The sequence below is a fragment of the Pollachius pollachius genome, assembly GCF_949987615.1.
Source record: "Pollachius pollachius genome assembly, chromosome: 6".
NCBI lineage: Eukaryota > Metazoa > Chordata > Actinopteri > Gadiformes > Gadidae > Pollachius > Pollachius pollachius.
The window spans coordinates 75001-98121 of NC_136939.1; the positions used below are offsets into that span (position 1 = coordinate 75001).

Genomic DNA, 23121 nt, shown 5'->3' on the forward strand with positions numbered 1-23121 from the left:
AGAGAGACAGAGAAAGAGAGAGACAGAGAGACAGAGAAACATAGAAAGAGACAGAGACAGAGACAAATGGAGAGAGAGAGACAGAGAGAGAGCGAGAGACAGAGACAAATGGAGAGAGCGAGAGACAGAGACAAATGGAGAGAGAGAGAGAGAGAGAGAGAGAGCGAGAGACAGAAAGAGAGAGAGACAGAGACAGAGACAAATGGAGAGAGAGAGAGAGAGAGAGAGAGAGAGAGAGAGAGAGAGAGAGAGCGATTGGGACTTTATTTTTACATGAGGAGGGCTACGTTACCGTTGTCTGCATCATGTTTCACATGTCCTCTGAAAGAGAGAGAGCGAGAGAGAGAGAGGGGGGGGGGGGGGGTGTTGAAAGATTGAGCATTTTAGAGAGCTGTAGGCGAGGGCCGTCCATGACACCAGAGATCTGATGGGGGCTAGGGACTCAAGGGAGTGTGTGTGTGTGTGTGTGTGGGAAGAGTTAAAGAGAGGGAAAGTTAATGAGTGAAGGAATGACAGATTGAAGGAGAGAGCGATGGAGAGTATGACCTAGAGGATGAGGAAAGGCGAGGGGGTGTTGCAGGTGTTCAGTGAGCCTGCAGGGCTCTGAGTATCAGGTACCTGAGAGGTGCGTATTGGGCTGGAGCTGTGAGCTGGAGAGGTCTGCACCACGGGGGTCTTCAGCGGGCAGCAGTCCTTGGAGCACTCGTACCTAACCCCCGCCTCCCGGCCATCAGTGTGGCTCCTTCCTGCGGCGACGCCTAAACTTTACCCACAAAGCATGTCTGGGAAGCTTGGATGGTGTTGATTTGTGTGTGTGCACGTGTGTCTGTGCATTTGTGTGTCAGTGTGCATGTGTATGTCCTCCTCTAACCCCCCCTCCCCCCCCTCCCTCCTCCTCTAACCCCCCTCCCTCCTCCTCTAACCCCCCTCCCTTCTCCTCTAACCCCCCCCTCCTCCTTTAACCCCCCTCCCTCCTCCTCTAACCCTCCCTCCCTCCTCCTCCTCTCTCCAGGGCTCTGAAACGACTCTTATGCCTGTGACCTTCACTCCCTGTGTGTGTCCTTCATCATCATCATCACTGTCTGCCTGTCTGCCTCTCTGCCTGTCTCTCCTTCTGCCTGTCTCTCCCTTTGCTGTCTCTCCCTCTGCCTGTCACTCCCTCTGCCTGTCTCTCCCTCTGCCTGTCTCTCCCTCTGCCTGTCTCTCCCTCTGCCTGTCTCTCCCTTTGCTGTCTCTCCCTCTGCCTGTCTCTCCCTCTGCCTGTCACTCCCTCTGCCTGTCTCCCTCTCTGCCTGTCTCCCTCTGCCTGTCAATCCCTCTGCCTGTCACTCCCTCTGCCTGTCACTCCCTCTGCCTGTCTCTCCCTCTGCCTGTCAATCCCTCTGCCTGTCTCTCCCTCTGCCTGTCACTCCCTCTGCCTGTCTCCCTCTCTGCCTGTCACTCCCTCTGCCTGTCTCCCTCTGCCTGTCTCCCTCTCTAGGCCCTCAGTTGTCCTGCAGCTCACTTTCATAATGACAATCTAATATATAATCATTTCAAAATATATTAATGCTTTGAGTCGCAGAATAGGAATTGCACGTTTCTTCAAAGTGATGAATACTATTTATTCAATTACAACGCGTAACAGTAAAACCACTGGGCATGGCTAGAGGTGTTTTGGTGGCATCCCGCGCTGCCCTGTGAGACACTCCTCCATGCTCTGCAGCTGGTGAACCTCCGGGCAACGAGGACCGCAGTGCTGCAGCAGCAGGCGCTGAGCGCTGAGGATCACCGCCAGGGCGTCTGCAGGCTGGCCTCTGGGGAGGACCGCGAGGACGAGGCCACACACATTAGGGCTAGGGTTAGGGCTAGCGTTAACCACACATGATAGGGTTAGGGTTAGGGCTAGGGTTAACCACACATGATAGGGTTAGGGTTAGGGTTAACCACACATGATTGGGTTAGGGTTAGGGTTAACTACAACCGATTAATATAAAGACTCTGCAGCCGCTGGTCTACATGGAGGTTAGGGTTAGTCTGTGAGCAAGAAGCCTCTCAACTCAATATGGACATTGATCAACTCTGGGTAACGATGTCTGATGAATAACTTACTGATCAATACTTAGGAATAGAGTAATACAGACTCAAGATCTAGGTCTCCAAGTCCTTTCAAAGTGAGTTCTACTATACATCATAATTAATTAATAAGAGGGTCATAGCGGTGAGCTCACCCGTTGAAGTGGAGCTGGGCCAGTTTGAAGAGCTGGCGTCCCAGCTCCAGGCTCTTCCCCCCGTACTGAGCCGTGGTGGCCACCGTACTGAGCTTCAACTGGGTCGCTGCCCTCCTCCAATCACCTGCAGCACAACAAGGGGTTAACCAGAATACTGTTGAGAGGAGTCTCCAGGCAGCCATGATGGCGGCTGTATGAGAGGACAGCTGGGCAGTAACCCCAACAGGTCTGAGTCTGCCCCCTAGTGGACGGACGAGCGTACAGCGGCTGTGTGTGAACCAACGTGTTGTATATTCACACTGCAGTAGTTAAACCAACACAAGATGGAGCAGGATATTTGTCCGATACTTGTACTTAAAGCACACCATATTTCTTAACATTTGAAGGTTGTAACTCCTTTTTTCCACCTTCAAGGTAAAGGACTCTACTTCTAAAGGGTTCTAGGTTAGGAAGGTGTTCTCTACTTCTAAAGGGTTCTAGGTTAGGAAGGTGTTCTCTGCTTCTAAAGTGTTCTGGGTTAGGAAGGTGTTCTCTACTTCTAAAGGGTTCTAGGTTAGGAAGGTGTTCTCTACTTCTAAAGGGTTCTAGGGTTAGGACGGTGTTCTCTACTTCTAAAGGGTTCTAGGGTTAGGAAGGTGTTCTCTGCTTCTAAAGGGTTCTAGGTTAGAAAGGTGTTCTCTGCTTCTAAAGGGTTCTAGGTTAGGATGGTGTTCTCTACTTCTAAAGGGTTCTAGGTTAGGAAGGTGTTCTCTACTTCTAAAGGGTTCTAGGGTTAGGAAGGTGGTCTCCACTTCTAAAGGGTTCTAGGTTAGGAAGGTGTTCTCTACTTCTAAAGGGTTCTAGGTTAGGAAGGTGTTCTCTACTTCTAAAGGGTTCTAGGGTTAGGAAGGTGTTCTCTACTTCTAAAGGGTTCTAGGGTTAGGAAGGTGTTCTCTACTTCTAAAGGGTTCTAGGTTAGGAAGGTGTTCTCTACTTCTAAAGGGTTCTAGGTTAAGAAGGTGTTCTCTACTTCTAAAGGGTTCTAGGTTAGGATGGTGTTCTCTACTTCTAAAGGGTTCTAGGTTAGGATAGTGTTCTCTACTTCTAAAGGGTTCTAGGTTAGGAAGGTGTTCTCTGCTTCTAAAGGGTTCTAGGTTAGGACCGTGTTCTCTGCTTCTAAAGGGTTCTAGGTTAGGATGGTGTTCTCTACTTCTAAAGGGTTCTAGGTTAGGACCGTGTTCTCTGCTTCTAAAGGGTTCTAGGTTAGGACCATGTTCTCTGCTTCTAAAGGGTTCTAGGTTAGGACGGTGTTCTCTACTTCTAAAGGGTTCTAGGTTAGGATGGTGTTCTCTACTTCTAAAGGGTTCTAGGTTAGGAAGGTGTTCTCTGCTTCTAAAGGGTTCTAGGTTAGGAAGGTGTTCTCTGCTTCTAAAGGGTTCTAGGTTAGGACCGTGTTCTCTGCTTCTAAAGGGTTCTAGGTTAGGAAGGTGTTCTCTGCTTCTAAAGTGTTCTGGGTTAGGAAGGTGTTCTCTACTTCTAAAGGGTTCAAGGTTAGGAAGGTGTTCTCTACTTCTAAAGGGTTCTAGGGTTAGGACGGTGTTCTCTACTTCTAAAGGGTTCTAGGGTTAGGAAGGTGTTCTCTGCTTCTAAAGGGTTCTAGGTTAGGATGGTGTTCTCTACTTCTAAAGGGTTCTAGGTTAGGAAGGTGTTCTCTACTTCTAAAGGGTTCTAGGGTTAGGAAGGTGTTCTCCACTTCTAAAGGGTTCTAGGTTAGGAAGGTGTTCTCTACTTCTAAAGGGTTCTAGGTTAGGAAGGTGTTCTCTACTTCTAAAGGGTTCTAGGGTTAGGAAGGTGTTCTCTACTTCTAAAGGGTTCTAGGGTTAGGAAGGTGTTCTCTACTTCTAAAGGGTACTAGGTTAGGAAGGTGTTCTCTACTTCTAAAGGGTTCTAGGTTAAGAAGGTGTTCTCTACTTCTAAAGGGTTCTAGGGTTGGGAAGGTGTTCTCTACTTCTAAAGGGTTCTAGGTTAGGATGGTGTTCTCTACTTCTAAAGGGTTCTAGGTTAGGAAGGTGTTCTCTACTTCTAAAGGGTTCTAGGGTTAGGAAGGTGGTCTCCACTTCTAAAGGGTTCTAGGTTAGGAAGGTGTTCTCTACTTCTAAAGGGTTCTAGGTTAGGAAGGTGTTCTCTACTTCTAAAGGGTTCTAGGGTTAGGAAGGTGTTCTCTACTTCTAAAGGGTTCTAGGGTTAGGAAGGTGTTCTCTACTTCTAAAGGGTTCTAGGTTAGGAAGGTGTTCTCTACTTCTAAAGGGTTCTAGGTTAAGAAGGTGTTCTCTACTTCTAAAGGGTTCTAGGGTTGGGAAGGTGTTCTCTACTTCTAAAGGGTTCTAGGTTAGGATAGTGTTCTCTACTTCTAAAGGGTTCTAGGTTAGGAAGGTGTTCTCTGCTTCTAAAGGGTTCTAGGTTAGGACCGTGTTCTCTGCTTCTAAAGGGTTCTAGGTTAGGATGGTGTTCTCTACTTCTAAAGGGTTCTAGGTTAGGACCGTGTTCTCTGCTTCTAAAGGGTTCTAGGTTAGGACCATGTTCTCTGCTTCTAAAGGGTTCTAGGTTAGGACGGTGTTCTCTACTTCTAAAGGGTTCTAGGTTAGGATGGTGTTCTCTACTTCTAAAGGGTTCTAGGTTAGGAAGGTGTTCTCTGCTTCTAAAGGGTTCTAGGTTAGGAAGGTGTTCTCTGCTTCTAAAGGGTTCTAGGTTAGGACCGTGTTCTCTGCTTCTAAAGGGTTCTAGGTTAGGAAGGTGTTCTCTGCTTCTAAAGTGTTCTGGGTTAGGAAGGTGTTCTCTACTTCTAAAGGGTTCTAGGTTAGGAAGGTGTTCTCTACTTCTAAAGGGTTCTAGGGTTAGGACGGTGTTCTCTACTTCTAAAGGGTTCTAGGGTTAGGAAGGTGTTCTCTGCTTCTAAAGGGTTCTAGGTTAGGATGGTGTTCTCTACTTCTAAAGGGTTCTAGGTTAGGAAGGTGTTCTCTACTTCTAAAGGGTTCTAGGGTTAGGAAGGTGTTCTCCACTTCTAAAGGGTTCTAGGTTAGGAAGGTGTTCTCTACTTCTAAAGGGTTCTAGGTTAGGAAGGTGTTCTCTACTTCTAAAGGGTTCTAGGGTTAGGAAGGTGTTCTCTACTTCTAAAGGGTTCTAGGGTTAGGAAGGTGTTCTCTACTTCTAAAGGGTACTAGGTTAGGAAGGTGTTCTCTACTTCTAAAGGGTTCTAGGTTAAGAAGGTGTTCTCTACTTCTAAAGGGTTCTAGGGTTGGGAAGGTGTTCTCTACTTCTAAAGGGTTCTAGGTTAGGATAGTGTTCTCTACTTCTAAAGGGTTCTAGGTTAGGAAGGTGTTCTCTGCTTCTAAAGGGTTCTAGGTTAGGACCGTGTTCTCTGCTTCTAAAGGGTTCTAGGTTAGGACGGTGTTCTCTACTTCTAAAGGGTTCTAGGTTAGGACCGTGTTCTCTGCTTCTAAAGGGTTCTAGGTTAGGACCGTGTTCTCTGCTTCTAAAGGGTTCTAGGTTAGGACGGTGTTCTCTACTTCTAAAGGGTTCTAGGTTAGGATGGTGTTCTCTACTTCTAAAGGGTTCTAGGTTAGGATGGTGTTCTCTACTTCTAAAGGGTTCTAGGGTTAGGAAGGTGTTCTCTGCTTCTAAAGGGTTCTAGGTTAGGAAGGTGTTCTCTGCTTCTAAAGGGTTCTAGGTTAGGACCGTGTTCTCTGCTTCTTAAGGGTTCTAGGTTAGGAAGGTGTTCTCTACTTCTAAAGGGTTCTAGGTTAGGAAGGTGTTCTCTACTTCTAAAGGGTTCTAGGTTAGGAAGGTGTTCTCTACTTCTAAAGGGTTCTAGGTTAGGAAGGTGTTCTCTACTTCTAAAGGGTTCTAGGTTAGGACAGTGTTCTCTACTTCTAAAGGGTTCTAGGTTAGGACGGTGTTCTCTACTTCTAAAGGGTTCTAGGTTAGGAAGGTGTTCTCTACTTCTAAAGGGTTCTAGGTTAGGAAGGTGTTCTCTGCTTCTAAAGGGTTCTAGGTTAGGAAGGTGTTCTCTACTTCTAAAGGGTTCTAGGTTAGGAAGGTGTTCTCTACTTCTAAAGGGTTCTAGGTTAGGACAGTGTTCTCTACTTCTAAAGGGTTCTAGGTTAGGACAGTGTTCTCTACTTCTAAAGGGTTCTAGGTTAGGAAGGTGTTCTCTACTTCTAAAGGGTTCTAGGTTAGGAAGGTGTTCTCTACTTCTAAAGGGTTCTAGGTTAGGAAGGTGTTCTCTACTTCTAAAGGGTTCTAGGTTAGTTAGGTGTTCTCTGCTTCTAAAGGGTTCTAGGTTAGGAAGGTGTTCTCTGCTTCTAAAGGGTTCTAGGTTAGGACCGTGTTCTCTGCTTCTTAAGGGTTCTAGGTTAGGAAGGTGTTCTCTACTTCTAAAGGGTTCTAGGTTAGGAAGGTGTTCTCTACTTCTAAAGGGTTCTAGGTTAGGAAGGTGTTCTCTACTTCTAAAGGGTTCTAGGTTAGGAAGGTGTTCTGACCCCGGGCAGCGTGGGCGCGGGCGCGGGCGTCCGCCAGCTCTCCCAGCAGGGGGTGGCTCTCAGAGAGCAGCGCTCCAGCGGACCGGGACGCGCTGTTCAGCAACACCAAGGCCTCGTCTGAGGAGACACACAACACCATACTAAACAACACAACAACACAACATCACACTGAACAACATCATACCAACATCACACTGAACACAACAACACACTGAACAACACAACACAACATCACGCTGAACAGCACAACAACACAACATCATACTGAACAACGTAACAACACAACATCATACTGAACAACGTAACAACACAACATCATACTGGACAATACAACATCACACTGCACATCACAACACAATATCATACTGAACAGTGGGGGTGGAGGTCGACAGTGAGGGTGGAGGTGGTGGAGGGGGACAGTGGGGGTGGAGGTGGACAGTGGGGGTGGAGGTGGTGGTCAGTGGGGGTGGAGGTGGTGGACAGTGGGGGTGGAGGTGGTGGACAGTGAGGGTGGAGGTGGTGGACAGTGGGGGTGGAGGTGGTGGACAGTGGGGGTGGAGGTGGTGGACAGTGGGGGTGGAGGTGGTGGACAGTGGGGGTGGAGGTGGTGGACAGTGGGGGTGGAGGGGGACAGTGGGGGTGGAGGTGAACAGTGGGGGTGGAGGTGGTGGACAGTGGGGGTGGAGGTGGTGGACAGTGGGGGTGGAGGTGGTGGACAGTGGGGGTGGAGGGGGACAGTGGGGGTGGAGGTGGTGGACAGTGGGGGTGGAGGTGGTGGACAGTGGGGGTGGAGGGGGACAGTGGGGGTGGAGGTGAACAGTGGGGGTGGAGGTGGTGGACAGTGGGGGTGGAGGTGGTGGACAGTGGGGGTGGAGGTGGTGGACAGTGGGGGTGGAGGTGGTGGACAGTGGGGGTGGAGGGGGACAGTGGGGGTGGAGGTGGTGGACAGTGGGGGTGGAGGGGGACAGTGGGGGTGGAGGTGGTGGACAGTGGGGGTGGAGGTGGTGGACAGTGGGGGTGGAGGTGGTGGACAGTGGGGGTGGAGGGGGACAGTGGGGGTGGAGGTGGTGGACAGTGGGGGTGGAGGTGGACAGTGGGGGTGGGGGTGGAGGTGGTGGACAGTGGGGGTGGAGGTGGACAGTGGGGGTGGAGGGGGACAGTGGGGGTGGAGGTGGACAGTGGGGGTGGAGGTGGTGGACAGTGGGGGTGGAGGTGGTGGACAGTGGGGGTGGAGGGGGACAGTGGGGGTGGAGGGGGACAGTGGGGGTGGAGGTGGTGGACAGTGCGGGTGGAGGGGGACAGTGGGGGTGGAGGTGGACAGTGGGGGTGGGGGTGGAGGTGGACAGTGCGGGTGGAGGGGGACAGTGGGGGTGGAGGTGGACAGTGGGGGTGGAGGTGGTGGACAGTGGGGGTGGAGGTGGTGGACAGTGGGGGTGGAGGTGGTGGACAGTGCGGGTGGAGGGGGACAGTGGGGGTGGAGGTGGACAGTGCGGGTGGAGGGGGACAGTGGGGGTGGAGGTGGACAGTGCGGGTGGAGGGGGACAGTGGGGGTGGAGGTGGACAGTGGGGGTGGAGGTGGAGGTGGACAGTGCGGGTGGAGGGGGACAATGGGGGTGGAGGTGGACAGTGGGGGTGGAGGTGGAGGTGGACAGTGCGGGTGGAGGTGGACAGTGGGGGTGGAGGTGGTGGACAGTGGGGGTGGAGGTGGTGGACAGTGCGGGTGGAGGTGGAGGTGGACAGTGCGGGTGGAGGTGGTGGACAGTGGGGGTGGAGGTGGAGGTGGACAGTGGGGGTGGAGGTGGTGGACAGTGGGGGTGGAGGTGGAGGTGGACAGTGCGGGTGGAGGGGGACAGTGGGGGTGGAGGTGGAGGTGGACAGTGGGGGTGGAGGTGGAGGTGGACAGTGCGGGTGGAGGGGGACAGTGGGGGTGGAGGTGGAGGTGGACAGTGGGGGTGGAGGTGGAGGTGGACAGTGCGGGTGGAGGGGGACAGTGGGGGTGGAGGTGGACAGTGCGGGTGGAGGGGGACAGTGGGGGTGGAGGTGGCCCTTCACCTGGCCTGTCTCCGTCCAGATGCCCCCCAGCCGTCTCCAGATGCCCTCTGACCTCCTGCAGCCTGAGGCTCAGCTCAGAGGGGCAGAGCCAGCGAGCGCAGGGGGCCCGGCCGCACAGCAGGCCGCCCCTCCCGTCCGCACAGACCTGAGGACCACAGGTCACATGTTGTTAGGGTTAGGGTTAGCTAACCCTAACCCTAACCCTAACCCTAGCTAACCCTAGGGTTAGCTAACCCTAACCCTAACCCTGAGGACCACAGGTCACATGTTGTTAGGGTTAGGGTTAGCTAACCCTAACCCTAACCCTAACCCTAGCTAACCCTAGGGTTAGCTAACCCTAACCCTAACCCTAACCCTGAGGACCACAGGTCACATGTTGTTAGGGTTAGCTAACCCTAACCCTAACCCTAACCCTGAGGACCACAGGTCACATGTTGTCAGGGTTAGGGTAAGCTAACCCTAACCCTGAGGACCACAGGTCACATGTTGTTAGGGTTAGGGTAAGCTAACCCTAACCCTGAGGACCCTGAGGACCACAGGTCACATGTGTTTCTAACATAGACTGAACAACGTTACATACAGAGCCTCTTGAGATATACAGTGAGCCCGGCCCCACAGCGAGGCGCAGTGGGGAGTCAAACCTCCAGAGGGCCCCTGCACTGCTCACACTGGAGGCCCTGGAGCTCCAGGCCTCCAGGGCCTTCGGACTGCTGGGAGCAGGCAGCGCAGCCACAGTGGAAGTAGTACTGCTCCAGCAGGAGGCGCTGGCGCTCAGCAGTCGGCATTCTGCTGCAGTGAGGACCTGAAGGAGGACAGGAGGCTCGTAAGACAGTCTTGTCCAGCGGCTCTAGCAGTTAGCCCCATCAGCTGGTTGGCATTTCTCCATGTGGTTACGGGTGGTTGGAGTCAGAACTAACACCTTCCAGTGAATCAGCAGATATTCAGGCCCATTGATCTCGTATTGCTATCCCACTGCCCCCCACTGATCAGCGTTATTTTACAGGTCCAATGATAACCTCTCCACATCATTAAGCCCTGATGCTTAATGATCCCAACATTGATCACCCCCCCCCCCGTCCCTCACCATAGCAGTGCAGGACCTCCTGTCCAGGATCGATGCCCTCCGCCGCTCTGACGGCCAATGTGACCCCTCCGGGGGCCCCCGCTGGAGGGGGGGTGAACTGCAGGCTGGTGTTGGGGCGGCAGCCGTGGTTGAGGAGGCTGAGGGCGGGGAACAGAGCGCTGGCGAGTTGGACCTCGTGCACGGCATGAACCCTGCGGCCCCCGGCACCTGGAAGAGGAGAACGACTGGAGGAAAGCTCTTCTGATGGACGTCCCTTTGAACAGGTTAGATGTGTCCAACAGTGTCCCCCTCACACCCTCTGTCGCCCAACGACCAACACCAAAAGAGTTAAGCTCCTCCTACCTTCATCCTGGAGGACGCTGACCGCCTGCGCGTTACACCTCAGCTGCAGCATATGCCTCAGAACTACACTTCCCAGCAGCCAGTGCTCTGGGAGCCAGCCTGCGTCTTCTTGGCTGAGGTTCGTCCGAGGGGATCCGCCGCCGCCCCAAGAGGCCGGCGGCGGCCCCGCCCGCCTCAGCTTCAGGAAGAGGGTCGCTATGGTGACCGCGCACAGGAAGCGTAGCTCGGGGCTCTGGCGACCCAGGTGATGGAGCAGGCGGTAGACGCTGATGTAGACGTCAGAAGGGTGGCCTTCGTCCGTTGCGGGCGAAGCGTCATCGGGGACGCCGTCCGGAAGCTTTGGTCCGGACGACTCCCGTTCCCTGACCCATTTCCGCGCCCTCTGGACGTTCTCCCACCCCGCCTTCAGCGCCACCCGGAGCGCCAGCTGGGACATCAGCCCCGTCACGGCCAGCTCCGCTCCGATGGGGCACTCCCAGCAGTGGTGCTCCTCCCGGGCCTCTTGGCGGCAGGCCTCCGAGCAGTAGCGGCTGTAGCAGCAGCCCTCGCAGGGCAGTGGGCTCAGGGTCTCAGAGAGACACCGGTGACATCGCCGCTCCTCCGTCCCGAAGGACACCGCCTCCACCTCGTTCCTCCTCCTCGGCTTCCCTTTGAGAGCCTCCGTCCCGGGCACGAGGACGCAGCTGTAGGGCCGCTCTACCATGATCAGGCCCCCTGCTGCCACCCCTTCTGTGGCCACCAGATGTCTCCCTTTTTCTGGGTGGAAGTAGACCGACACGCAGGGGGAGATCTGACCGCTGGGATCCCCACTAGCGTCCACACAGTGTTCAGATGGAGACGGGTCGTCATGGGGGCTGTCCTTCCCCCCTGAGTCTTTAGCCCCCCCCCCATCAGACAGCCGTCCCAGACACTGCCCCCGCCGGACCTCCAGTTTGGGCCTCAGGTGAGGAGGATAGCCGTGCTGCAGGGCGCTGGCCACGTCGCCCAGGGCCTCCTGGGATAAGAGACCGGTCAGAAGAAAGATAATAGATAAGATATAGAATAATAATAACAGAGGAGATGAACCAGTGGAGTCAGAGGATGACACACAAACGTAAAGGAGCCATTCTTTACATCGTTCTCCACTCCATCAGGACTTCAAAGTCATTGTTAGTGATGGTGACTTAAAGGGGTGGTTCTGGATTTTGGACATCCAACCTCATTTCCAAGTGAGCCAGTGTGTTATTTATCATTGGAGACTGTTTTCAACACGTTAAATTCAGTCCGTCTAGTTGAAGAGATCGCTGGTGCTAGGCTAGCGTTTTACCCACTCCACAGTACACCCGAGTCAAAGAAATTATAACGCCAGATTATCGATGTAAATGTCTTTGTTGGTAGAATAATGTTAGAAATAAAACCATCCATGCATCGCAATGATCGCATTACCTTTTGAGGGACTACTTTCTCAGCAGTGGCGGAATTTTACTTTGCTTGGTAGCAGCCAATTCACTACAACAGAACGTAATCAGAGAAGCGCACTCAAGTCGGGACATGGTAGGTGCCAAGGTAATATCAGTCCAACTACAGGGAAGTATAAACTACTAATTATCCGCGAAGAATAGTTTTATTTTTATCATTATTCTATCAACACAAACATTAACATCGAAAGTCTGGTCTTATAATTGATTTGCCTCGGGTGTAGAAACACACTGGCTCACTTGGAAATGAGGTCCGATGTCCTAAATCTAGAACTACCCCTTTAATTACTATTGGTACAAATTTGTGCAAAACATTAAAAATAAACTGACTGATACATAACTGTATTATGCACTGAACACCCTGAAAACAGATGCTTAGAGTCCATTCAGACTCTCAGACTCTCTGACCTGGTACCGCTGCAGATGGAAGAGCGACGCAGACCGGTTGGCATAGCACAGAGAGAGCTGCTCTGAGCCCCGAGGGGAAGAACACACACCCTGCAACACAGAGACCACAGCAGTGTGAATGGTGAAGCACTGAACACACAGCCTGCAACACAGAGACCACAGCAGTGTGAATGGTGAAGCACTGAACACACAGCCTGCAACACAGAGACCACAGCAGTGTGAATGGTGAAGCACTGAACACACACCCTGCAACACAGAGACCACAGCACTGTGAATGGTGAAGCACTGAACACACACCCTGCAACACAGAGACCACAGCACTGTGAATGGTGAAGCACTGAACACAGTACTAGCAAAGTCATAACAGTCAGTGTTCCTTTCTATACTGTCCCATAGTACTGAACAGTCAGTGTTTCTTTAAATACTGTCCCATAGTACTGAACAGTCAGTGTTTCTTTAAATACTGTCCCATAGTACTGAACAGTCAGTGTTCCTTTAAATACTGTCAGGAAGTAGAGCAACATGTACTTATTTATTTTCCCTCTGTTAATCAAGTAGTCTCCTTAAAGTCAGTGGATATTTGAATGGCAATACAACGTTGGCAATAACATAAAATTAATGAATAAAATAATAATAAAATGAATGTGATTCCTGCAGCATTTGACAGCTGTGTGCAGCTGTGAGCTCATCCCAGTAGGGTTCACCTGTGAGTAGTGTAGCGGTTCACCTGTTAGTAGTGTAGGGGTTCACCTGTGAGTAGTGTAGCAGCTCACCTGTTAGTAGTGTAGGGGTTCACCTGTGAGTAGTGTAGCAGCTCACCTGTGAGCAGTGTAGCGGTTCACCTGCTAGTAGTGTAGCGGCGGTGTAGCGGTTCACCTGTGAGTAGTGTAGCGGCGGTGTAGCGGTTCACCTGTGAGTAGTGTAGCGGTTCACCTGTGAGTAGTGTAGCGGTTCACCTGTTAGTAGTGTAGGGGTTCACCTGTGAGTAGTGTAGCGGTTCACCTGTTAGTAGTGTAGGGGTTCACCTGTGAGTAGTGTAGCAGCTCACCTGTTAGTAGTGTAGGGGTTCACCTGTGAGTAGTGTAGCAGCTCACCTGTGAGCAGTGTAGCGGTTCACCTGTGAGTAGTGTAGCGGTTCACCTGTGAGTAGTGTAGCAGCTCACCTGTTAGTAGTGTAGCGGTTCACCTGTGAGTAGTGTAGCGGCGGTGTAGCGGTTCACCTGCTAGTAGTGTAGGGGCGGTGTAGCGGTTCACCTGTGAGTAGTGTAGGGGCGGTGTAGCGGTTCACCTGTGAGTAGTGTAGGGGCGGTGTAGCGGTTCACCTGTGAGTAGTGTAGCGGTTCACCTGTGAGTAGTGTAGCGGCGGTGTAGCGGTTCACCTGTGAGTAGTGTAGGGGCGGTGTAGCGGTTCACCTGTGAGTAGTGTAGCGGCGGTGTAGCGGTTCACCTGTGAGTAGTGTAGCGGCGGTGTAGCGGTTCACCTGTGAGTAGTGTAGGGGCGGTGTAGCGGTTCACCTGTGAGTAGTGTAGCGGCGGTGTAGCGGTTCACCTGTGAGTAGTGTAGCGGTTCACCTGTGAGTAGTGTAGCAGTTCACCTGTGAGTAGTGTAGCGGCGGTGTAGCGGTTCACCTGTGAGTAGTGTAGCGGCGGTGTAGCGGTTCACCTGTGAGTAGTGTAGCGGTTCACCTGTTAGTAGTGTAGGGGTTCACCTGTGAGTAGTGTAGCGGTTCACCTGTGAGTAGTGTAGCGGCGGTGTAGCGGTTCACCTGTGAGTAGTGTAGCAGTTCACCTGTGAGTAGTGTAGCGGCGGTGTAGCGGTTCACCTGTGAGTAGTGTAGCGGCGGTGTAGCGGTTCACCTGTGAGTAGTGTAGGGGCGGTGTAGCGGTTCACCTGTGAGTAGTGTAGCGGTTCACCTGTGAGTAGTGTAGCGGCGGTGTAGCGGTTCACCTGTGAGTAGTGTAGCAGTTCACCTGTGAGTAGTGTAGCGGTTCACCTGTGAGTAGTGTAGGGGCGGCGTAGCGGTTCACCTGTGAGTAGTGTAGCAGTTCACCTGTGAGTAGTGTAGGGGCGGCGTAGCGGTTCACCTGTGAGTAGTGTAGCGCGGCGGCGGTGTAGTCTCTGATCTGGAAGCTGCTGTTTCCACGCTCCCTGCAGAGGGCAGCTCGCTCTGCGTCCTTCTGCGCCCGGTAACCCTTGGCGACCCCTTGCAGAACATCCACATCTTCTTCACTGCCGGAAGAAGCAGAAACCATTAACAGCATTCAGGAAATAACCAGTCCACTAATCCCCAAACCACAGCTATCTGCTTCTGCCTTGTTACCATCAGGCCTCCTGGTGGTTTAAGTTACCTTTATACATCGCTCTATTAAAATTACTGCCCCTATACATCACTACTTAATACCATACACACTATACGGTAAAGTGTCAATGTTAATGCTGTGATTGGGTGCTCAGCAGAGCGGGAAGTTAAATATGACATATATTATTATATAATATTATAAAATGATAGGTAAATAGATCAGTACATGTTTGGCGTTAGGAGAGTTCATCCAAATAACATGTGTGGTGCTTGTGAGTTAAAGCAGGGTTACTACAGAAAATAGTTTAGTTGATGCACTTCATCCGATGTGAAGCTTACTAGCCACTCAATAGATAATGACACTGAGAAAAGCAGCGATGACATCCATCCTCATCACACCAGTCTCCTCACGTTGTCATCACATCCCATCTGTCTCCTCACGTTGTCTGTTCAGCAGCGAACTTGAAGACAGCGTCGATGTCCTGCAGGGATGTGAACCTCCGCCGATCCCCTGGAGAAAGTCCTCTCCACCGCTGGGCAACATGTTCCTGCCACGGAACACGTGGAATGTCCATCCTGAAGCGTATATAGAGAGAGATGTATATATACGAGATGTATGTATATATCCAAATAAGATTTTATAATGAACTACTCAATGAGTAACGTCTAATAGCGTCACGTGTCAAATCAGGAAGTGATTTACAGTCTCCCGCAATTGTTTATCGTGACAAAAACCATCGATAATATTCCGGTTATAACTTTGGTCTTCAGAGTAAAAGCCGCTTCGTCTTTAACCCCGTCCCGTTCAACGCCCGAGTCGCTACTTACTACTTTCCGACTACTACTTTGAAGAACCATTTATTTCATCCCGGAAGTGTAGTTTTGCTCCTGTTAGTAGAGCTAACGACTTCAAAACAAACAGAAACACGATCAAGCCACAAGGGCGCGATAGAGGTGTGTGTTAGATATTAAGCACTTATATTATAGTATGTGTTATACATGAGTTATATTATATTGAATTATTTGTTGGTATTAAACACTTCTATCGTATTATAGTATGTGTTAGATATTAAAGACTTCTATTATATTATAGTGTATGTTAGATATTAAAGAGTTATATTATATTATAGTATGTGTTACATATTAAAGACTTCTATTATATTATAGTATGCGTTAGACATTAAAGAGTTATATTATATTATAGTTTGTGTAAGATATTAAACACTTCTATTTTTTTTTATAGTATGTGTTAGATTTTAAAGAGTTCTATTATGTTATAGCATGTGCTAGATATTAAAGACGTATATTATGGTATAGCATGTGTTTGATTTGATCTTAAAGATTATATTATGTTGTAGTGTGTGTTCCATATTATATTATATTCTAGTCTATTGTATTCACTAAGTGAACTAACCAGTCAGTACCAGACCTCTGTGTTCACTAAGGGTTAGGGTTAGGTTTAACCCTAACCCTAACCCTAGGTAGAGAAAGGGTCTGCTTTCCTCTGTTAATCCTGTGAAGACACTGCCTGTGGCTAGTTCAAATCATCTAATCAATGTCATAAAGATCTAGTAAGTTCACAGCTTTTAGGGAAGGAAGTCCGTTATTGAATCAGGAAATAACATCTGTGACCACTGGCATCTCAGGTGAGCGATTCCACCACTTACTATTTCCACAGACAACACAATCTAATGGGACCTTCAAACCCTGAGTGGGTACCTTTCGAAATGACCATATATATATATATATATATATATATAATCATTATCATGACCTTAGTTTCAGTCAGATGTTCTGTACAGTCAATTACTCTGAAGTCAAACATTGATTTTGCTTCGTGTCGGATACATCCCCTCAGAGCTGAGGTGAAGACATGCGCTTGGTGCAGAATGGGCACCCGGTCGGTGTGTATGAGGGTCTGTGTGTGTATGAGTGTGTGTGTGTGTGTGTGTGTGTGTGTGTGTGTGTGTGTGTGTGTGTGTGAGTGAGTGAGTGAGTGTGTGTGTGTGTGTGAGTGTGTGCCACTTCGGTATAAAAAAATATAGATTTAAATCGTCTTTTTCATTGAGGTTATCATATTTAAGAAAATCCTGTTCTTCTTACTCTAACCTTCTAACTTTAACCTTCTAACCCTAACCTTCTAACCCTTACCTTTCACTGTTCTACTGCCGTCTAACAACAAAGTAATGTTGAATTCAACTGGATATTCTACATATACAACTGCATACCAATCCACAAGATTTCACCCTCATATTCTGTCCTATCAGGGAAGAGCCTCAAACAATGTGGGCTGAATCAAAAGGATTATATTGGTCATACTGTAGATTTAGGGTTAGGGCTAGATGGACTAGATTCATGGGCTGAATCAGGTAACACACAACGTACTCCAAAGCTTTTTGTCATCGGGTTGAGCTTGCAGCAGCAGCCTAGCTGACAAGTCTTATTTTGATTCCTCTACATTAATAGTATTGATATTCGGAGTTCATCACAGTTCATGTTCCAATGTAATCATCGAAAAAACTGGTTTCCTCTCTGGACTCGTAGCGACATCGGCTTTGAACGGCGAAGGCCCAGAAGAGCCGAAACAGAGTTCTGTTCTTAGAAGAGGAAGAAAACAGAGTTCTGTTCTTGTAAGAGAGCAGAGTTCTGCTCTGAGAAGAGAACAGATCTCTGTTCTCCTACAAGAACAGAGCTCTGTTCTGTTCTGAGCAGCCCTCTTTGTTCTCCAGCAGGCCACCCTTCAGGCCACTGAGCGGCGGGAGCTTTCGTTCAGAAGAGCCCGTCCAGTTCTCCTGCCGAGGTGAGCCTAACCCTAACCCTAACCCAGACCCCACAGGCCCTGGGTTTGCCCAACCCTAACCCTATCCCTAACCCTAACCCTAACCCTAGCCCTAACCCTAACCGTAACCCCACAGGCCCTGGGTTAGCCCAACCCTAACCCTAACCCCACAGGCCCTGGGTTAGCCCAACCCTAACCCTAACCCCACAGGCCCTGGGTTAGCCCAACCTTAACCCTAACCCTAGCCCTAACCCCACAGGCCCTGAGTTAGCCCAACCCTAACCCTAACCCCACAGGCCCTGAGTTAGCCCAACCCTAACCCTAACCCCACAGGCACTGAGTTAGCCCAACCCTAACCCTAACCCTAACCCCACAGGCCCTGGGTTAGCCCAACCCTAACCCTAACCCCACAGGCCCTGGGTTAGCCCAACCCTAACCCTAACCCCACAGGCCCTGGGTTAGCCCAACCTTAACCCTAACCCTAGCCCTAACCCCACAGGCCCTGAGTTAGCCCAACCCTAACCCTAACCCCACAGGCCCTGGGTTAGCCCAACCCTAACCCTAACCCTAACCCCACAGGCCCTGGGTTAGCCCAACCCTAATCCTAACCCTAACCCCACAGGCCCTGAGTTAGCCCAACCCTAACCCTAACCCCACAGGCCCTGGGTTAGCCCAACCTTAACCCTAACCCTAACCCCACAGGCCCTGAGTTAGCCCAACCCTAACCCTAACCCCACAGGCCTCTCCGGTGAAAGGATTCCCCATCTCCAGCCTCAACCTCGACCAGAAATAGGGATGCTGTTTGTCTGACATAAACACGATTGTCGTCTCACTCACTCACAATCCAAAGTGGTCCCAATAGCCACTTCAAAGGGCTGTGCCTCTCACAGCATTTCACCCAGTGTCACATTATCAATAATTGGAGAATACTTAAGTTTTTAGCATTAACTCACTTCACCGCACCGGGCTCAAAATATAATTTGAACACAAAAGAAGACATGTAGGTGTGGTTCCCCCCCACGTATTGAAATCTTCAACTCATCTTTGGGCCAAAGTCGTGGTGGTGATTGTGGCTTGAATGCTGAAACAAGCCATTAATGAGTAGACTGTTTTTCTGATCCAAACATTTAGAAAATGTCCCGTATTCCGTAAAGTTGCAAAATAAACATAATTGTCATTCATGATCCTGTTGGCCAGTTTGATTTTATTGAGCACTAAGATTTAAATGTCTCTGACTTTATTAATGCTGGGTCCTCCTGGTCCTCCATTAGTCCTCCATTAGTCCTCCATTAGTCCTCCTTTAGTCCTCCATTCGTCCTCCATTAGTCCTCCATTAGTCCTCCATTAGTCCTCCATTAGTCCTCCTGGTCCTTCATTAGTCCTCCATTAGTCCTCCATTAGTCCTCCATTAGTCCTCCTGGTCCTCCATTAGTCCTCCATTAGTCCTCCATTAGTCCTCCATTAGTCCTCCATTAGTCCTCCTGGTCCTCCATTAGTCCTCCAATAGTCCTCCATTAGTCCTCCATTAGTCCTCCATTAGTCCTCCTGGTCCTCCATTAGTCCTCCATTAGTCCTCCATTAGTCCTCCTGGTCCTCCATTAGTCCTCCTGGTCCTCCATTAGTCCTCCATTAGTCCTCCATTAGTCCTCCATTAGTCCTCCTGGTCCTCCATTAGTCCTCCATTAGTCCTCCATTAGTCCTCCTGGTCCTCCATTAGTCCTCCATTAGTCCTCCATTATTCCTCCATTAGTCCTCCATTAGTCCTCCATTAGTCCTCCTGGTCCTCCATTAGTCCTCCTGGTCCTCCATTAGTCCTCCATTAGTCCTCCATTAGTCCTCCTGGTCCTCCATTAGTCCTCCATTAGTCTTCCATTAGTCCTCCATTAGTCCTCCATTAGTCCTCCTGGTCCTCCATTAGTCCTCCATTAGTCCTCCATTAGTCCTCCATTAGTCTTCCATTAGTCCTCCTGTTCCTCCATTAGTCCTCCTGGTCCTCCATTAGTCCTCCAATAGTCCTCCATTAGTCCTCCTGGTCCTCCATTAGTCCTCCATTAGTCCTCCATTAGTCCTCCTGTTCCTCCATTAGTCCTCCATTAGTCCTCCATTAGTCCTCCATTAGTCCTCCTGGTCCTCCATTAGTCCTTCAATAGTCCTCCATTAGTCCTCCATTAGTCCTCCATTAGTCCTCCATTAGTCCTCCATTAGTCCTCCTGGTCCTCCATTAGTCCTCCATTAGTCCTCCTTTAGTCCTCCATTAGTCCTCCTGTTCCTCCATTAGTCCTCCATTAGTCCTCCATTAGTCCTCCTGGTCCTCCATTAGTCCTCCATTAGTCCTCCATTAGTCCTCCTGGTCCTCCATTAGTCCTCCTGGTCCTCCATTAGTCCTCTATTAGTCCTCCTGTTCCTCCATTAGTCCTCCATTAGTCCTCCATTAGTCCTCCTGTTCCTCCATTAGTCCTCCATTAGTCCTCCTGTTCCTCCATTAGTACTCCTTTAGTCCTCCTGGTCCTCCAATAGTCCTCCATTAGTCCTCCTGGTCCTCCATTGGTCCTCCATTAGTCCTGCATTAGTCCTCCTTTAGTCCTCCTGGTCCTCCATTAGTCCTCTTGGTCCTCCGAGAGAGAGAGACAGAGTAAGGGAGACCGACAGTGAGACAGACAGACAGATAGACAGACAGGTTGTAGTGAAGGATTTACATTCATTTCCATGGGGGTGTCTGGGCCCCCAATGCCTGTGTGCTCCTTTATGAAGGACTATTGGTATGGCCCTCTCATTCTTTTCTGCTGCTGTTTAGTAATATCATCGAGGAGGCGGTAACTGTCCCGTAGCTGCCATAGAGCTGGGTGTAGCGGCCTTATCCACGCAGCAGGACGGAGGTCACCCCGGGCCAGCAGCTGTTCTCGTGATAGGGGATTTAATTGCTGGCAAACGCATGGTATGAATATCCCCCAATTCACATCATCAGTGTGTTGAGAAGGCAGTGCTGCCACACACTGCTTCTGGGCTGATTGGGTCAGGGAGGACATGTTGTAACACATCCAGTGGTAACACATCCAGTTGTAACACACCCACTTATAACACATCCAGTGGTAACACATCCAGTGATAACGCATCCAGTTGTGTGGCGGCCCACACAAGCCTTGTTCTAGTCGTGTTTGTTGATCCGAGGAGCCGGCCAGGGCTCTGTAGGGTTGTGACCTTTAACCTCTTTCGTCATGCCTTCTGCACCACAGCATAATGAGCAGTACAGGAGAACAGGCCAGTTCTGCTCCCTAATCAGTTGAGCAGTGTAACATTATGCTCCTTAAACAAGTTATGCGCATTAGACAATCTGCGCAGTCATAGTCATGCTTCAAAGATGGAATCAACCAAATGAGATTGTAGGACTTTTAGTGTGTATGTGCTCGAACTAAAGCAGACGCTCTGTAAGGTGTGGTTCTCTGGGCAGGTGTACTGAAGCAGACGCTCTGTAAGGTGTGGTTCTCCGGGCAGGTGTACTGAAGCAGACGCTCTGTAAGGTGTCGTTCTCTGGGCAGGTGTACTGAAGCAGACGCTCTGTAAGTTGTCGTTCTCTGGGCAGGTGTACTGAAGCAGACGCTCTGTAAGTTGTCGTTCTCTGGGCAGGTGTACTGAAGCAGACGCTCTGTAAGTTGTCGTTCTCTGGGCAGGTGTACTGTTTCTCCAAGGCCACCATGACGATGGCCAAGAAGGTCTCCTTGCTCACCAACGACCCCGAGATGAGGCTCCACGCCCACAGCGGGGGACGGAAAGGACGGGGAGGAGGTCGTACCCCTCACCAAGCTGCTGAACAGAAGACGTCGTTAGTAAAGAGACGGGGCCAGGAGTGTGCGTCCCATAACCCTTTCCTACGTCTCATTCCCCCTTGTTGACACGAGCGATTACAGGAATAATGAATCACTTTTAATATATTAAAAGGGGTTGTTTGCTGTGTGTTGAGGATTGGGCATGATGACATCATGCCCAATGATGTTGTCAAACTCCTCCAGGTTCTTATCTAGATTACCGCTTATTGGGACAGTGGAGATAGAGCAGGACATACGTAGATTTAGGAAGCGGGGCAGAGCAGAATTGCTTTAGATCAACTATTGGAATGCAGCCTTTTATGAAAGTGGGAACAGGAAGTGAAAAGCAGTTTGATGTTGACATGCTACGTATCTGGTTCAGGTACAAGTTCAATCATACTGCGAATGCTTTGAGCATATTTTCTCCTTCAATCGGTTTGCGTTTATTTTAAGAAAATTACTCTTTTATAGACAAATTCAATACGCACACGTACAAAAAACAACAAACTGAAAACAGGAAGTTTGTGTTCAATCGGGCAGAACCTGACAGGATTCAGACGTCTGCTCTGCTGCTCAATCAGTCGTCTGATCTGCTATTGGCTGGTCACCAGCGTTGATATACTAAAACACAGCGCCAGTGAGTCCCTGTGAAAACCAGCAGATAACCCCGACACCCATTACCTCCGAGCACACGGTATTGACAGGATTTAATTAAGGAGAGGCGACAGGCTTACGCCAGGCAATCATTTACAGAATTGGGCATTACCACAGAGGTTCAGCACTAAAGCTAATTCTGATGTTTAGCATCGTAGGGAGACGGCGGGGTGAGGGAGGGGGGACTCCCCCCTCCCTCACCCCCCCCCATTACATCAACGGCTCGTTACTGCACTGTGGGAATTGGAAAGGCCTTGTTGGAACGGCTCCTGGTGTGGATCTGCTGTTCTTGGCCTTATTAGGAGGTAATGAACACGGTGACACCAGCCGGCCGCTAACGGTCCTGGATACATGGCAGGCAGGAGGGCAGTGGAGTCGTGATCGTAACTGTAATTGCTCGATCCCGTCTATAGTATATATATACTATATATCTAGTCTGAATTACTTTGTTATTTAAAGCTTTATTTATTTTCTTGCACATATCACATACACACTCTTAAACACAGCCACACAACATCACACGAAAAAGCAGGGACAAGTGAACTAAATGTATCCACAGGACAGAAAATAAAAGAAAAGAAAAAGACAAAAATAAATGAATAAATAAATATAATAATAATGATTCCTACGCTACCATAGTCTGTGGGTTATCCATTATTAAATTTTGGTTTGTAATTTTATAGTCTCTATATAAATCAGTATCAAGTAACCATGTGGATATGAAATCTGGAGTCTTGAATGCTGTTTACTTGCCATTTATTCAATGGGCAGCAAATATATTATCTGCTCCAGCCATTGACCCATGGTGGGTCCTGACCGGGAAATCCTTTTAGTAGGAGAACATTATAAACACACATTTCCTTGTATAGGGAAACTTATTTTCCACATCATAATTCAAAGTACAGTTACATATAAGTACACATATCTTGAATAGCTCAATGGATCTTTTCCCAAAAGGAGTAAATGGCTTCACAATACCAAAATTAAATGCATAACTGTTCCCACTTCAATTCAATATTTTCTACACATAGAATAATTGAGAATTTGTATCATCAAACTTAGGGCACACTTACACTAGGCCATCTGTACTGTGCCCAAGTCCGTTTCACACCTGTACCGTGCTCAAGTCTAGATCGTTTGGCTAGTGTGAGCACGCCAACCGTACTCAAGTCCACTTTAATTCCGTGGCCTGACCACACTTCGGCGATGTGTGGTCAGGCTACGGTACAGATGCTAATGAGCCGACACGCGCACACGCACGGCTACGCAACCTGAGCTGGATGCGTATGGTCCATGCGACCCTTTCCCATTAATCAATAAACATGGTGGCAAGCGGTTCACGAGTGGGTTCACGTTGGTCCGATAGTGAAGTTGAGTGTTTGATAAAGAATCCCCCGTTCGTCACGGCGCGGGCTTTCTTGGTTCGCTGGAGAAGGCGGGGCTGCGCACGGAGTCTAAACCTCTTCATTTGCATACTCCCGAATGTTTTTATTTTTTCATGAAAGAAGACATTGG

General features: G+C 49.7%; 1 protein-coding gene across 2 annotated transcripts; it reads right to left on the bottom strand.

The window, feature by feature from the left end:
* Window positions 1–1626: 1626 nt before the first annotated feature.
* Window positions 1627–15067, bottom strand: smyd4 (SET and MYND domain containing 4). 2 transcript variants are annotated; one of them, XM_079738126.1, is made up of 10 exons: window positions 14812–15067; window positions 14156–14300; window positions 12071–12160; window positions 10206–11199; window positions 9864–10070; window positions 9421–9581; window positions 8780–8924; window positions 6728–6844; window positions 2211–2334; window positions 1627–1796 (listed from the first exon to the last, which is right to left on the bottom strand). In XM_079738126.1, the coding sequence occupies exons 1-10, from the start codon at window positions 14943–14945 to the stop codon at window positions 1646–1648; spliced, it is 2268 nt and encodes a 755-aa protein (XP_079594252.1). In that variant the 5' UTR covers window positions 14946–15067; the 3' UTR covers window positions 1627–1645. The 2 variants fall into 2 exon arrangements, with proteins under 2 accessions (XP_079594252.1, XP_079594253.1); XM_079738127.1 differs by having other exon boundaries at window positions 14782–14919.
* Window positions 15068–23121: the final 8054 nt, after the last annotated feature.